At 35.4% G+C, this 17,943-nt stretch overlaps 1 protein-coding gene across 1 annotated transcript in view; it reads right to left on the bottom strand.

Moving 5' to 3' along the window:
• Positions 1 to 8,390: 8,390 nt before the first annotated feature.
• Positions 8,391 to 17,943, bottom strand: part of LOC145770187 (adhesion G-protein coupled receptor G7-like) — a 49,198-nt gene continuing 39,645 nt past the window's right edge. The window contains exons 20-24 of the mRNA XM_082581774.1: positions 13,477 to 13,606; positions 12,622 to 12,790; positions 11,097 to 11,187; positions 9,111 to 9,202; positions 8,391 to 8,673 (exon numbers count right to left, since the gene is read on the bottom strand). Of these exons, the coding sequence (XP_082437900.1) occupies positions 9,154 to 9,202; positions 11,097 to 11,187; positions 12,622 to 12,790; positions 13,477 to 13,606 (439 nt within the window). The 3' untranslated portion in view covers positions 8,391 to 8,673; positions 9,111 to 9,153. The remainder of the gene's footprint in view (positions 8,674 to 9,110; positions 9,203 to 11,096; positions 11,188 to 12,621; positions 12,791 to 13,476; positions 13,607 to 17,943) is intronic.

Genomic DNA, 17,943 nt, shown 5'->3' with positions numbered 1-17,943 from the left:
TTCTCAAAGGTCAGTGTGGTGACATAAATTCTGAATCTAAAACTGATACTAATCCTGTCCCTTTTGTTTCAGGTCCTAAAAAAAATGCTGTTGAACGATTAGACAAACGAATAGATGACCTTGCCAAGAAGATTAGTGGCATATCTTCTGCCATACAAAACTTTGAAGAACAGCTGGACAAGCAGGAACAGTAGTCTCGGCGTGACTGCTTGATCATTCATGGCTGCTCAGACATGCCTGATAGATCAAGCAGCCATGCCTCATTTGTTGATTATGTTTTAAATATATTTAATGGGAGAATGAGTACTGGTACTGAGGTAACTGCTTGGGACATCAGTATTTGCCATCCACTGTCCCAAAGGTCTAAAAAACAACCTATGATTGTAAAATTTACCAGGCGATCTATTCGTGACATAATATTTAAGTCAAAAACAAAATTGAAAGGTACAGGAATGGCAATCACTGAATCTCTAACTAAAAAAAGGCTTTTATTAGTTAATCAGGCAAAAGAGAAACTCGGAAAAAGTAATGTCTACACCTTCAATGGCAACATTTTCGCCTATGTCAAGGAAAAAAAGGACCAAGTTCACTCAACAAAGGACATTGAAGAGTTAAGTAAATAGATAAACTTGATTTTAGCTACATCCATACAATAACCTACTTTTTATCAGCTTAAATTATAAATAGAAACTTGTTCTTTCTCAGATAATGACATATTGATAAATAAATTACTAAAATTAACTTTATACCGGTACATATTGGGGTCCGTGTATGAATTTGCTACCATCGCTGTAATGGTGTCCACTTCAAAATTTGCAAAGATTTTGCAACTGAAAATAATTTGACAGAGAAAAATTTGGAGCTGTTTAAGTTAACATATAAAATGTTTAAAGGTCCCTGAAGATAAACGGTCGCAAATTAGTACATGGACTACAAGTCTGACAATTAGAAAAATATGTTTTCTTTCAACTGACATTAGTATATTTTATTATTGTCCTTTTGATCCATTTATTCCCAAAATAACAATAACATAATTATAGTGCTTTCAGCACTAAACCAGTAGGCTACATTTTCTGCATTTAGTTTGGTTTGTTTTTTCACAGCTATACAGGTAAGTCCTTATTCCTTATTTGTTATGCTTAAACCTAAATGTAACATATGTAATAAGGTTGTTCGCAGCAACCAGAAATCCACATTTTGCAGCATGTGTGGCTTTTCTTATCACTTTAAATGCACTACCAGTAATATAAGAATACCCACTGGTACATGTAAAAAACTTGATCATTCTTACTTATGCAGAAATTGTCTGCAAAACTCTTTACCCTTTTTAAACTGTGATGATACTAATTTCTCAGAACTGTTTATACACACAGCTCCTCAACCCCTCAGCAATGAACCTTCAGTACTTAACAAGCTTTTTTCATCTAAAAATGCAAATGAAATTGCCAGTAATGATGAACCAGATCTATATTTTGAAGTCAATGATGTGTATATTAGTTCAACTGAAGCAAGCTCATTATTAGCAAATATGCAAATAAATGAATCCCTGATAACTATGCATCTAAACATTAGATCTCTATCCCAGGGGTCCGCAAATACTTTTTGGTGCGACCCAAAAAGCAATCGTTCGAAGTCTTCGCGACCCAAACGTTTCGGAAGCATATAATTTTGCGCAAAACACTTTGCAAATTAATATTAATTCCAATACGGTCGTCCCCACTTATTAAGGCCACATCGGGACCGGACGATTTTGGCTGCGAGAGACAATTTTCTACCACTCCTATACCTTCAGTAATTCCGGAATGGACCAAATTGGGCTGAATAAGCGGGTGGACCTATTAACCGTGCGCGTCGTCGTCGTGCAAGCCTCTGGGGCCGAGGGTCTACTCTATCTATTTACCAGCCCAGACTCAAGATGTTCCCGGACTACACTGGAAGGCTATTAGAGAGCAGCCAGTATTTAGTTTCATCATCCATGACACGCAGACCTTCTACTCCCTTAGGTGGCTTGAAGATGGTACAGTTATTGATGATGTGGTCTGCAGTCTGTTCCTCGGCACCACATTCACAGGAGGAGGAAGAGGCTAATTCCCCAATGGCGCATGGTTGACCGGAAAAGCCCGACGCACGTACGAAGACGGTTGAGGCGCACCCATGCTTGTCTTTGTAGTGTCAGGCCGATGGGGCATGTGTCGGCGTTGGGGATGAAGGAATGAAGTCCGGTGGTACTTGACTTCCTTTCAGAATTCCATTTATAGTCCGCCCAAGTAGCCGCAGAAATGAAGTTCTTCTGCTGCGTTGATCAGAAGTTGAGCGGCTGGCACGAATGGTTGTCTTGACTTCAGTCGACTGGGGTGCTGGTTTGGGGAAGCAGATATCTTGTGGTGGAGAAGCTGGTTAGGCTTTAGTGCCCGTCGGCTAAGAAACAGAGTGGCTTCTTCGTGACGAAGCTCAGAAAGTTGGATGCCAGCGAGAATGGCACAATTATCCAATGATGTGCCGATGTTATGGCAGTGTGCACTGCAGCACCAAACAGGTGCACAGTCCTCTGCTGAAGAGTAGACAAGGGCTAAGGCTGCTATACGCAAAGTGTCAGCTCTCGCCCCCCAGCTGTGGCCTGCCAGGCGCTTGAGTAGTGCAGCGTGGGATGTCATTTTCTTGCGCAGTGACACCAAATGGTGGCGGTATGTGTACGATCTGTCTAGTGTCACCCCAAGATATTCTGGTTCGGGGCAGAAGGTCAGAGGTTTTCCATTGTTCTGAACATGTAGCTCACGATCAACTTCCCGATTGTAGGCTATAGGTGGAAAGCTGCCGCCAAAGTTTTGTTTTCGCTAAGTTTCAGTCGCCAGTTCTGGAGATAAGCTGAGAGAGTTTTCATGCCCTGGCTCAAGCTGTCTTCCAGGCTATATATATAACCATGGGCTTAACTACTGTACTACAATCGAAAGTATAAATTTTCTTGTAGCCTACCAAATTGTACGAAACTCAGCACATCAAAGACTATATGATTGTATTTATTTTTGCCATACAAGTTATATTTATGGTAATTTTAAACCGTTTTGCGACCCACTGTGAATGTTCTCGCAACCCAAATTTGGGTCGTGACCCAGTATTTGCGGACCCCTGCTCTATCCAACCCAAACAATTTCTCTAAACTTCAAGCACTTTTAACCTCCATGACAATTAAACCGCATATTATATCCATCAATGAAACATGGCTAAAAATAAATCAGATTGGTGAATTTACCTCCCTAGCAGGGTATGTTTTTCTTGCAAACAACAGATGCAAACAGAAGGGCGGAGGAGTAGCACTGTACATTAAAGATAATCTTATGTTCTCTGTAAGAAATGACTTAACTATTATGAAAGAAAAAAAGTTTGAATCTCTTTTTGTTGATTTATTCGTGAACAAAAAAAAGTTAACTTGTGGTACTATTTATAGATCCCCTCAATCACTTTGTGCTGTCAACTCTGATTTTCTGCAGACACTCCTTCTAACTATAAAAACAATATCAAAATCAAATGCACAATGTTTTATTATGGGCGATTTTAATTACAATCTATTAGACCATAACAACTGTCACACTAGTAACTATGTTGATGCAATGTTTGAATACAGCTTCCATCCATTGATAACTAAACCAACTAGAATTACTTCATCCAGTTCCACAGCTATTGATCACATATGGACAAATGTCTATAATGCCAAAACAAATGCTGGTATAATAGTTGACTGCATTGCTGACCATCTGCCTGTAATACAATGCTCTCAATTAGGTTTAATTCAAGAATTTTCCCACTTCAAAGAGAAAAGGTGCTTTAGTAACACAAACATCTGTAATTTTGTTAAAAGACTATCAGAGTTTAACACTAAAAATATAATGGAAAAAACTAACACTGATGCAGCTTACAATAGGTTTTTTAACAATTACTCCGAATTATTTAAAAATAGTTTTCCTGTCAAATCAGTCGTCGTCAGCGTATGCTCAAATTCTATGAATGGAGACAAAGGACCAGATGAACTTCAAATCAGTAAAACACACGAAAACCCAATGTTGGTATGATGCTGAACTCTGTGAACTTCATAGAAAAAAACAACTTGCATATAAAAAGTACATTAGAAAATCATCTGAAATAAATAAATCCCGGTACAATGCTCTGAGAAACTTTTATGTTAGATCACTGAAACTCAAAAAGCAAAATCATTTCAAAATTGCTCTGTTAAAACACAAAAATGATCTTAAAAGCACCTGGAGTGTTTTAAATCAGCTATTAGGGAGAAGCAAGTGCAACAAATAGTCCCGTCTGGCTGCTGGAGATAAAATCTTAACTCACAACAAAGATAAAGCTGACTACTTTAATGAATATTTTTCTTCAATTGCCTCAAAGCTAGTTGATAAAGTCCCAAACAAAACTTCACAATTTTCAGAATACCTTTCCAATCCTATTAGTAAATCAATTTTTTTACAGCCCACCACCACTCTTGAAATTAAGCAAATTCTCTCTTCCTTTCAATCCAAACTAAGTTGTGGCATTGATGAAATACCAACAAAAATTATAAAAGCTTCCCCAGACAATATACTTACTGCACTTGCACATATATTTAACCTATCCTTAACCAATGGCAAATTCATATCATCATTCAAAACATCTAAAGTAATACCTGTATTTAAAAAAGGGAAAGCAGAAGACTGCAGTAATTATCGACCTATCAGTTTATTACCATCAATTTCAAAAGTACTTGAGAACATAATGTACAATAGAATATACAATTTTCTAGAAGGCAATAACTTCTTTTATGGTCAGCAGTTTGGTTTCAGACAAAATCACTCAACAAGTCATGCAGCATTACATCTTGTTGATAAAATTTCAAATGCAATTGAAAGAAAAGAAACAACACTAGGTATATTTTTGGACCTGTCCAAAGCATTTGATACTATCAATCACCACATTCTGCTAAACAAACTTTACTATTTTGGTATTAGGGGTATAGCCCATGACTGGTTCAGAAGTTACTTACAAAACAGATTTCAAGTTGTAGAAGTATCTCACTCAATGTCTGCTAAAAGAGAAATATGTTATGGAGTACCACAAGGATCGATCCTTGGACCATTATTATTTTTAATCTATGTTAATGATTTTTCGAGATGTTTAGTACACTCTGAATCTATAATGTTTGCTGACGATACCAATTTATTCTTTTGCAGTAAAAATTATGATAAACTTTTCGAAATGGCGAATGAGGAAATGACAGGAGTAACAAATTGGTTAGCAGCAAATAAGTTATCACTAAATGTAAAAAAAACAAAATACATGTTATTCAATAATACAAATAAACTTTCAAACCTCTCTTACACACTGTCTATATGCAATCAACCCATTGAACGTGTCAACACTATTATTTTTCTGGGCATTTTGCTGAGCGAAGACTTGTCATGGAAACCCCACATGCTATCTTTACTGCAAAAACTTCGCAAAAACTTTGGAGTTATCTGCAAGGTTAAGCCCTACCTAAACACCAACAATTTGATTTGCCTTTATCATTCCTTAATTGAAAGCAATCTCCGGTATTGCATAAGTGTATGGAAGCATGGTCATGTAACTGTTTTAAAAAAGCTTCAAAAGATTTGCAACAAATTTATAAAAATGATTGCAAAACATGAATCAAATCACTCTGAATCCCATAATTTCTTCACAATTGACGAACTATACACAATAGAAACTGCAAAATTTATGTTCAAACTCAAACACAATCACTTACCCCAATGCTTTAATTCTCTATTTCAACTTAATAACAATTTGCACTCAATATCAACCTGAAGCAACAATCACTTTTTCCTCCCCTACTTCTCCAAAAGCTTGACTCAACAATCCATTCAGTTTAGTGGAGTTAAAGTGTGGAACCATCTCCCGAAAACCATCACTGAAATTGAAACCTTTTCAATATTTTGCAGTAACTTGAAAAAGCACTTGCGTTTTGAAAATTAACCTCTAACAACCTATGCTGTAACTCTTTAATTATCTGACTGTATTATTGATTGTTGCACCATATCCTGGTATAGCATGCCTTTCCAAATGCCACTTTTGTAAATTTATCCTACATATCATATATTACTATATTATACATTAACATATCTTGCTATACGTATACCTTATATATTACACCCGACCGGATAAGGATGATGATTAGCCTACTATCTTTACTCTTCCATGAATAAGCTACTATACCATTTTGTATAATTTAATATTTCCCAGATAAGATTATATCACTATGTTACTACCAGCTTGCATCTAACTACTCCCTGATTATTATAAGCTATTATGTTCGTTCAGAGGATCGCTTGACTTTTCGTAAGATTATTATTTAGGTTGGTTTGGAAAAGATGCTTGAAACAACTCAGACACTACATCCTTCATCGGCACTACCAAAGTATACTGTTCCACTTTGATATTATTGTTCACGCAGTTTTCTCAACGTGTAGCTTTATCCGTTGGCCTTTATCTGTTGTTCGCTTATACCGTTTCGCTACTGTCAAATCTCCTGTCAGGTAGACAATGATGATGAAGCATTTGTTTCGTCATTGTTGCCTACGTGTTGTTTTCGCATTATATATACTGGTTCATTGTAGTGTTTATTCATTCGCTATTCAAGCTGTACTGAAGAGAGTTTAATACTCGAAATCTAGATATACAGCAATTCATATTGCGTATAGAATGGAATTAAAGGCGGATTTGGTGTTAGAAGTCTTGTCTCAGATTTCATAGAATTTAGACATACGAAGGGACTACCAAAGAATCTCCACCTCTCATTAGCGATACCAAAAACACTCCATCCCTCATTGACGCTATAAAAGATGATTCAACTCTTATTAGAAATACCAAAAACACGCTGCTATATCATCATGCTTTTTATGCTCTTACATGCGCAGGAAATTAATTTAAAAAAACAAAGCTTTTTTAACTATTTTATCTTGATAATGAGCTGCCATATTATGTATTTGTTCTGCAATATATAGGCTACTTAATATCGTTGCTGCGAACACTTTATTTCTGTATGAAATCTGTAAATAGTCCTTGTTTTGATAGTCCGTTACGTAATTTCAATATGTGTGTGTAACTGTGTATATTAGTTTGTTTTTGTGATGTTGGGTTCAGTCGTGTTTTTATTGCTTTAAGAATTGGCGCTCCAGTTGTTCCAGGAACGAGGAGGCGACTGATTCTTAACTAATTCATCAACTTATTTTAAAGTAGCAGGTTTGGTGGCCGTGCTTAACTATATTTATTGATGCATATACCGCAATATTAGATCCTTTCATGCACGTCTTAAACCATTAAGGTTTTGCCACCCTTTCCTTTTGTTAGTTTTGTTACTGTATTTCTTTTTCACAATATCATTTCTTTTGCATTCTGACAAAGAAAAATAAATTGAATTGAAAAAAATTGAATTGAATTTACTAGTTTTGCAGATAATTTTGGGAGTAGGGTGTCAAAAACTGCTAATAACTAAAAAACTATATTACACAAAAATGTCATTCTTTTACTAAATCAAAGATGAATAATTTTTAGGAAAAGTCATAAAATTTCGGTTAATTTGAGCGAGTAGCTTTTATGTAATCGATGAAAGTTATAGGTATGGATGGAACCCGTCCACCCGTTAGTCCGAATAGGTTTAAAGACTTTCCGCACGCTTCGTTAGCTCAGTGACTACGCGCCCTGTTCAAGAATGTCAAGATTACGCAGCGCTTGTTGACTCTGTGCGCTTGAGCAACGTATTTCAGAACCGCTTCCATTCAGCAGCACATAATGGATGGATTAATTTCCCGACAACAACATTTCAAGAATCGGATACTCCACTCTGTCAATCTCGTTAACCGGCCCTGAGGCAAGAGCCTTTACAAGTAAGCGAAACTACCAGGAATAACTTATCAAGGCTTTCTCAGTCCGAGGATAAAGATACAAAAACCAACTAACCAAACCAACCTCTTGAAATGGTTACTCCATTATAACGAAATTAAAAGATTGTTTGACAACCCGCCTGAAATCCAATTATTTCGCAGTGGGTGATTGTTCTATTCATCATACTTGACTACTTTTTAGTAATGAAGTGTTTACATAATAATCAATTCGTATGTTTTTCTTATAAGATTATGATTTTGATGATTATTTGATAAGTTTTTACATTGTTTATTTACACATAAAGCGTCAACAATTACCCACGTTTCATATTATTGTACATTACACATCACACAAATTTAGTTGTAATGAAATTTCAATTGAAATAAATTGTAATTGTGACGATATTGTTATTGTAACAAAATTGTAACTGTAACGCAATTATAATTGTAACAAAATCGTAGTTGTAAGAAAATTGTAATCGAAACGAAATTGTATTTATAAGAAAACTTTAATTGTAACGAAACTGTGATTTTAACAAAATTCTAATCGTAAAAAAATTATAATTGCAACAAAATTGAGATTGTAACGAAAGTGTAATTGTAACAATACTGTGCCATAAAATTTTATACAGAGATTGTACAACTGATTTCGTAATCGGCAGTGTATAGAAAACATAAAAAAGCTGTCAGCTCTTTTTTGACTGGACATTCGCAGTTGGCAGAACAGAATTCTTTACTTGTGAAGTTCTCGACTACACGATATCAGCACGGATCACTTTCATAAACAAAAAAACTATGGGTTACATTTTTTAAGGTTATTTTAAAATTTCAACACATTTTTACAATTTTACTGTTTTTTTTTGTTTTGTTTTTTCTATTTTACTTGTATTAATGATATTACAAAGCTCTGAGAACAATATAATACTGTACATTGAATAAACAGTTAAAAATGCTCAAGGTATCATAAGCAACGGACTTAAACATACATCAAATCTTAATATACTCTATTCCACTCTGTGGTACCCGACTTTCTTTTTAACCAAATAATTTTTGTTTCAGTATTTCACTTGCTATAGTAGTTAACAAATTTTACAAAGCAAGAAACTTTTTCGCGCTTATTGAACTAGCATGCACTTATATTTTTGCATTAATTAAATAGAATAACAATATTGCAATATTCCAAGTTGGCACCAAATTAACATATTCACTCACTGTTTTCCACAATGGCAAAGGTTTTTTGTTTTTCGTCGACATCTTAAATTTCTCTTTTTCCACTATCTCCACTCAATGTGAATGTATATGTTCTGGCGCATAAAATATAATTGTTATATAATATAATATATTTTATATCAAGGAAAACTATTAATACTACAAAAAGTGCTCAATCCTAAGCAAAAAAGCAAAGCAGAGCGAATTAAATCAAATATAGTTATTACTATCTGAATCCTTAACAGCCTGTTCTACCTCAAACGGATCATCAGAAGAGTCTTATTCAAATAGAATTTGTTTGAATAATATTTTAATATTAAATATTTGAAAATAGAATAAAAAAAATAGATTCTATTTGAATAAGACTCTTCTGATGATCCGTTTGAGGTGAAACAGGCTGTTAAGGATTCAGATAGTAATAACTATATTTGATTTAATATATTTTATATATACATTTATATTTTATATTAAATCAAATATAGTTATTAGTCTCTAAACCCTTCACAGCCTGTTTCACCAAAAAGGAGGATCATCAGAAGCTCCTTATTCAAATAGATAAGGACCTTCTGATGATAGCCGAGTAGTGTCCAGAGTACTCTGCTGAAGAATAGACAAGGGCTAGGCCCTTTAATGCGCAAAGTGTCAGTCTTCGCCCCCAGGTGGAGGCTGCCAGGTGGAGCCTGCCTGTCTTGAGTAGGGCAGCGCGGGATTTCAGTTTCTTTCGCAGTGACACCAAATGGTGGTGGTATGTGAGCGATCTGTCTAGTGTCACCCCACCAGTGTCTAGTGTCTAGTTCTGGGCAGAAGGACAGAGGTTTTCTACTGTTCTGAACATGTAGCTCACGATTAGCTTCCCGATTGTGTAGATGGAAAGCTGCAGCCACTGTTTTGGTTTCTCTGAGTTTCAGTTGCCAGTTCTAGAGATAAGTTGAGAAGGTCTTCATGTCTTGGCTCAAACTGCCTTATAGGTTTTTCGAGTGGAAAATTGCCAGTTCCACCACACAAGCGTATTTTGCGGAGACCGTGCTTGGCAGGTCGTGGGTGTAGATGTTGAAAAGAAGTGGAACCAGGAACGATCCCTGTGGGACGCTGTATTTCTGGTGTCTCAGTCTGCTTCTCTGTGAGTTGCCTGTGGTGAGGGTGAAGCTTCGATTCCTGACAAGTTCCATGATCTTATGAACCATATGTCTGTCAGGAAGCAGGCGAAGAAGCTTGCAAGTAAGGACGCGCTGCTATACGGTGTCTTAGGCAGCTGTGAGATCTAGAAAGAAAGCGCGGCCTTCTTTTTTGCCTCAAAGCAGTCCTCGATGCCTTGGGTCAAGAGTGTGACCTGATCAACGGTGGATTTTCCGCACTGGAACCCAGCTTGCTCTTTTGGAAAGAGCGGGTCGATGATTGGATTGACGCGGGCATAGATCAGTCTTTCGAGGATTTTGAAAGGAACACAGAACACATCATTTTGTTACGGTAATGTTTCAATCTCATTATACGTCTCTGCTTTTTACAGTTTTTCCTACAACTAACAAAACATAAACTAGATCGATTGTACTGTACAACATATATAGATCACTCTAACATAAAATATAAAGCGAAACAATAAATATTATTAATATTACAAAATATGATCAATGCTAAGCAAAAATCCCACCAGAGCATGAAGTATTTAGCGTAAAGATTTTTTAAACCATTTTTTTTGCGCATTTAAACTTGCACTAATTTCAATACCAAACACTACAGTATGTCGTTATTTTCTTCAGTTATTTAATTAAAGCCATTTTGTTGAACTAATTTGAAAGGAGCCGATGATATAAATTGAGTTGAATCTGACCACAAATGGTCACCAATGTTGAATGGCACAAGTTGAATTCTCAAAACTCAACAGAAAGTGATGCAGACTTTACGTGGCATATCATAAAAGGTTGGAAAAGCCACAGAATATTGGTTCCCACCCAAAATTAAGACTGTCAGAACTCTGAAATGAAAACTTACCCTTTACTTGTGGGCAATCTTGCTCTTGCTTTTTGAAGAAACACACTCAGCAATTCTTGTCGTACAATGTACATCAAAAACAAAAAGAAACCTGAATATACACAAAATCTGCTATAGTAAAAACGAAACTACTGTAACTACAAAAGTAACGGAAGTGTAAATACTATTCTGTGGCCAAATTATTTATACTTTTTACATTTCAACTTTTTACATTTTAGTCTCGTTTCAACGTCTGCACGTTTCAACGTCTGCACTTAGAGCACGTTTCAACGTTTGAATTTTGTCGTTTCTACCTTTTTATAAATCTATGTAATGTCATAATATTATGTTTGTTTTGATGGCCATAAATAAAGTGAATTGGCATCAGCTATGTTCTAGTCTAGATATTCAACAACATACTAACCCTCTTAAAAACATGGGATAGATATTAAACAGGTCAAATCATTTTGTGACATAAAAATCCAACCTGACCAGTGGCTTCTTTAACGTTGTGTTTCTGATTTGTCACACTTTGCAGAAATTTCCAGATTGTTCTAACTTTGGGCGAATGTTTAAATAAATTTTTCTGAAAATTATATTTTTACGCTTTCTTTACTGTTTTCCCCAGATGACACAATAGGTTTTAACATCATCAGATGTTTAAAAACAAAGAAATTTTGATAGCGAAGATTTTAGTCAGACTGTTAATTTTTCAATAACAGTGAGATTCAGCATTTTTCAACTTAGTTTTTATCATTTGCTACTGCTTCCCCAAGCTAAAAAAAAGCTTTTATATAAAGGAATAACATATCAAAAATGTCAGTCAGACACTAGCAGTAGGCCTAGCGTACCCAAAATCTGCAAAATGTGACAAATCAGGCCGTATCTTCAGGTGGCCACAGTGCACATTTTGTGGGAAAACACTCTTTGTGGAAAAATAATTTGACAGAAATGCGACAGTGTATTTCTTTGAAAATTAAAGACAAACTAAACTCTGAACGAAATTTATTTTGATGCGAACACAATGGCCTTTTAATGAGTATTAACTCTTCATTATAGTTCGATGAAATGTGTGAAGGATTAATCATAACAAGAGTAAGTTACCCATTGGGTTAGAATAGATTGTGTAAAAAAAAACGTTGACGGAAATAAAGATAAATGTGAATTCTTGTTTGACTAATTTTTCTCATTAGTTACCATTCAGCTTTAAATAATTTCATCTATCCCACTTGATTTTCCATCTGTGAGTCTTTCTATGACATCTCTAACTTCATTTTTCATTATTTTTGTAATCTCACATTGCTGGTAAAATTTCTATAGTTACCATTCAGCTTTAAATAAGAAATGGATTACCGAACTGCATTAACCCAGAAAATATTTTCTTCCTTAATTTTCAAAAGATACTGAAGAAGGCAAATAAACTGTAATCTACCCCTTGTAAGTACTGTAGAAGGTTTTATGAGAGTTTCAATCACTTTCGACTAAACAAAATTAAAAACGCTATAGGTCTAATCATCATCAATTTAGAATCTTGTTAGGATTTTACCTTGTAGTGAATTCAAAATAGTAAAAACATAGGAAAATGCAATTTGTACGCCTTTAATAGAGTCCGAAGCAAACACAAAGAATCCAAATATCCACGTTCCACCAACAGTCAAAAAAAGTGTCCAAGAGAATATCAAGTTGCGTTTGACGTCGGAGGTTTTGGTGGTGCTCTAAAGAAATGTAATTTTTGCGTCATTCTTGTAACAATGCCATGTCACTGTCAGGCGGTAACAAATTATTGTCAAACGAAGTAAAGAAGACATACGGTTAAAAGATGATTAGACTCTACTTTGTACAAACTTAGATAAGGTGGTTGAAATTCCATTACTTTCAAATTTTAATGAAAGTTGCTTTGGATGAGTTATTATCATATATGTTCAGAACACAGAAATTGCTTAAATTTTGTGAATTCCAAAAATTTGAAATTCAGGAGATTCCAACTGCTTGATGATTGTGATGATCTTCTGTCGGTATGTAATCATGTATGCAAAATTGTCCAGTCGTCCACTTCTAGATAGACCTGCTTGATTCAATGATACTGCTCTCACTATAGGAGAGTTATAAACATGCATAATAGGAATGTTAATTCTTTCACTTTTTATTTCACAAAATTAGACGCAAACGACCTGTTTTAGCCTGATGCTGTGGGTTCGCTGTGGTAGTAGCGATTTGCCTTAGCTGTTGTAAAACAGTTCCTTAGTCATGTGCTATGAGGAGTGAAAGGTAACTTTAACTTTGTCTATAGTCTGAGCTCAATCAAACGGCGAAGATAATATTCAAAAACTTTTTTACATGCTTAAACTTTGCAAAAACACTGTGTGTAACTTAAAAAAACTTGTTCAGGTTTTAATCTCACCTTGTTGACAACTTTGCGACCACAAGTCACTTTATATGTTGTTAGAACATAGACAATGAAGTTGAAACCCAACATGATGGAGCATGGTATTATTATTAAGTATTCAATCAAATCCAGAGATAGCCAACACCTTAAAAGTCACAATATTATCGTCAGTACAATGTGTCAATTATGATATTTCAGGATATACTGCAACGTATGGGTTGCTTTTATGGCGATCTATAATTGTAGTACAGATTGTCATGGTTGCTTTGCATCAGATAAGCACAACCATATTTTTTGTTTTACTTAAATCTTTATACTGGTTCTTTTCTAAACTATTACGTTTTTTCTTTCCACTGTTCTTCCTACTGTAAGTGAACTCTATGACGCACCTGGTTGCTTCGACCATTGATTATAATTGACAACAATTATATCTTATATCCTTTTGACAACAATCTGTTACACAATAAGATTTTCTTCACAGTATATTTGTCATGTATTGTATTATGTATATTGGCATGAAAAGGGGAAGGCTTTCGCTCTTCAGTGGGCACTCACAGGCTAAAAATGATGATGACATTTGTCTTGGTTCAATACTTTTCTATAAACACTTCCAGTTACTTGAATTTAGTGAAGCATTTTGATTTGTGAAACCATAAAGTGCGTTTATTTTTTAAAAGGTTTTGAGTTTGTAGCATGCTATCTTGTTGTTCCAGACAATTGTTCACCTAATCAAACGTCATATAAAAACCGTTCAGGTCTACTGAATCTTAGCGTATTACGTCATGGAATTTTTCCTAAAAAGGTGCCAAAATTGCACCATCGTTCATAAGACTTGTGTCAAACCTGTTTAAAGTGCCCCTGACAGGTTGGATCCAAGTATAGTAACTTTTTAAAGCATTTCCTTGCGCAGAATCATACTTAGCAAACTTTTTAACCTTAACCTCGTAGCTCGACTGGTTAGGGCGTAATTTACATCAAACGACGGCTCCGCAGCGCCACCACAGGCGAAACTCCATATTTCACTGCTCTGGGACGACTTTGGTGGTATTACGTCATTGTAAGTCGGCGTTCTTAGCGACGGATGAAACATACGTTTCCTAGATGTGATTGCTGGATCACAGTTTAGTCGAAGTTGGTACAAGCGGTTGCTTTTTTCAAAGATCTGTTGTTTTTTACAGTTTAATAAAACTGTACTGGATACGTTCCTACAAAACCTAAAATATACTTGAAGTGAAAAATGAAGAAATTGTACGAATCATCATTCATATTTAATTCATCATCACTATTCATAATAAATAAAAGTTCTCTTTCTCTCTCTCATAATGTGCCCTCAGTACGTACATAGCAGAGTCTATACATGTAAAAGCCTAGTTTACCTGTACAAGGGTACGTTTTTGTAAACGTTGTTGTTTAGAAGTGCTGAAATCATCATCAGCAACTGGTTGCATCTTTGCTGTTATAGATGGTAGCCTATGGCAAATTCCTTCAAAATGTAAAGTTTGCTCAAGCCCATTTTTACTTGAGTGGTATTAACAAAATCATCTTCAGTGAAGTGAAGAGAACATATATGACTAGTTTTGTATGGCCCATCCTACTTTCGAACACTTGAAGAAAACTTCTACCATTTTCTTCTCAGCACCTTGTTTTGTGGGAAAGCGTAAAAAGAAACCACACGGTCTTTGTCACTACACTGTCACATATTTATTTATTATTTATTTGCGTCAGACAAAGCTGTCCACATCGAAAACAAAACAACGAAATACTGTAATACACAAATTGAAAATGCACAAAGATCACAGAGAGCCACCTTGGATGCCGTCGGTTTAAAAGCTCACTAAATAGGCTATCTACTGTCACAAATTTACATATAATGAGCGTTGGAAGAATTGAAAGCATTCAGAACGATAAAAATAATCAGATGACATCATGTCTGATATAAAGCGATTTGAGGAGTGTATGCAATCGGTTAATAAACGAAAACATGTTTTTTCCTCAATAAAGCATCAAACGTAGTTACATTATTCATTACTTGATATTCACGGGCACTGACCTAACGAGGCAAATTGTGCAATATTCTGAAAGAGTCATTGTAAGCAACACGTAATCGTTTTATACTAGAAGATCTAAACTTGTTCCACAACTGGGATAAGTAAAACGACATACAATAAGAACGAAATAAACTGTTTTTTACAGCGGGTGAGCATTTAGAAAAATTGAGATTTTGCATTATTTGCAGCACAGTACTGAGAGCGTACTTGCCTTGAAATATAATTTTCATCTGAGAACTATCAATAAATACACCCAGATATTTTACAGAGTCTGTGAACACAATTTCAGATTTACCTAGATGTAGCAGAGGAGCACGTAAACGATAAAAGTTTTTTGGGGAGAATAACATACCAAATGACTTTTTAGAATTGAAAGTAATTTCATGTTCAACAGCATACTTGTGGCAAACATCTAACAAATTTTGTAAGCCACACAAACTAGGCGAGATGCAGCAAATGTCATCAGGAAACATAATATGATTTAGACAAGAGTTGCCAACATAGCAACCAACTTTTGTTTTATTGAGATAAGAAAGCTGATCAATATATATATACGGCAAAAAGATAGGGGCTTAACACCCCACCTTGTCAGACTCCGCTGGACACAGTAAATGATTGGCACAGGTGACCTTCCCACCTCACTTGCATGGTTTTTTTACTATAAAGGCACAAAGGTCACCAGTATTCCAATAAGCGAACAAAATAGATAGGCAGTAGGCACGTTACGTGTGATAAGCGTTTTAAACAATAAATGATGATTGACTTTGTGGAAGGCTTTTGAAGCATCCAAAAAGACAGAATATACAGGAGTGTCATGACTGATATAAGAGGACACTGGTTGTTTTATTAAAAAACACTCATTTCAGTACTATGACCAGACTTAAACCCAAATTGATTGTCACTGGTATGCCAGAAAGGCAATAGATGATTCACATAAAACGTTCAAACAGTTTTGAGATTACTGTGGCTAGAGCAATAAGTCTATAGTTACCTGAATCTTGAATGTCGCCATTCAAATTCTTTACAATCGGGACTAAGACAGTGTTCAAGCAAGAATTTGGTACAGTGCCATGACTAAGACACATATATATTAAAAAGTACACTAATATAAAAACAAATAATCAGCATAAACAATATGTTCAGCTGAAATTTTGTCAGCACCAGCAGCGCGGTTTATGGCAGTTTGACAAGCAAGGAACCAATTGTGTCCATGTTGCAACAAAAGTTGTAATATTTATCCCTAGAAGAAATACATGAGTTAACAAATTCTTTTTCAGTGTTGGTTTTGCTAGAATTTAGCAAGGAGCTGTAATGATGTTTTCACATCTCAGCAATTGCTTCAGGACCTTGTGCTCCACCAACATTTACAGGAAGAGAACTCTTTTTGCAAGTAGACTTTTTTACTTTCTGCCAAAATGACTTATGTGAGCTGTCCAAGTTGAGTGCTGAGGCAAGCACATTTGCTCTATGTTGTTCAGAGGCATGATTACAACGGCGAAAGGCTTTTTTAAACTCCTTTCGTTTGCTCTGCATCAACTCATATAGTTAACCATTTCACTGTTTCCCATTTTTCACCTACATGATGTAACTTTCTCTGGCAGTAGCATGAGCTTGCTTAACATGATTATTCCAACCAGGAACAGAAAATATGTTACATTTCTTCTTTACACCAACAAAGATTTTATCAGAAGCTGCTTTGAGAGCATCAGTTATAATATTATAGAAAGAGTCTATTGAGGCAACATGAGAAGCATCTGAACAATGAGAATTATTGCATTTAATACTTTCAGTTGGCAAGGAAATTTGGGATAGATATTTTTAAATACAACAATACACATGAACAGCAATTTTTAAGCATTGCCTCAACCATAAATTAAAGGTAGCCTACTGTTTGTGAGATACTGTTGTTACACTGCAAATGGCTATAGCCAGATTAGGACAAATAAAAAAGTATCAAAATTGTAGCCCTATGAAACTGCAATTTCAATTGAATTGAGATGCTGTTTGATAAAAATAAACTCAACCTATTTGATCAAAACCTGGTAGTAATAGTAAGTTCACTTTTCTATTTCGGTAATTCTTAATTTGCACATGCTTTAGACCAACAGAGCCCCACACATTCACGTTTTGCAGTAGCCGTACTATACCTAACCAAGTCACCAGTCACCACAGATTGTATCCTTCCAGCTTACGGTGACGTCACAGCGATGTTGCCGTTTTTATTTTCGCAATAGAATGAGTGTCAGATTCGCCGATGTTAACGAAAGTTTGCAAGCGTGTAACTTAGTAGCCTGTTGATATTTTTTACAATGTTTTGGTCAGGGAAGTTTGTTAGTGTCACCTTTTTGATATCTTAGGTAAATTTCGCAAATTTATTTTTCTGTCAGAGGCACTTTAAAGCTAAAACCTCAATTGCTAAGGTAACAGGGATCAG

Source organism: Aplidium turbinatum, chromosome 5, assembly GCF_918807975.1.
Source record: "Aplidium turbinatum chromosome 5, kaAplTurb1.1, whole genome shotgun sequence".
NCBI lineage: Eukaryota > Metazoa > Chordata > Ascidiacea > Aplousobranchia > Polyclinidae > Aplidium > Aplidium turbinatum.
Note: the sequence above shows the minus strand (reverse complement) of the source record. Positions and strands in the feature narration are given on the sequence as shown.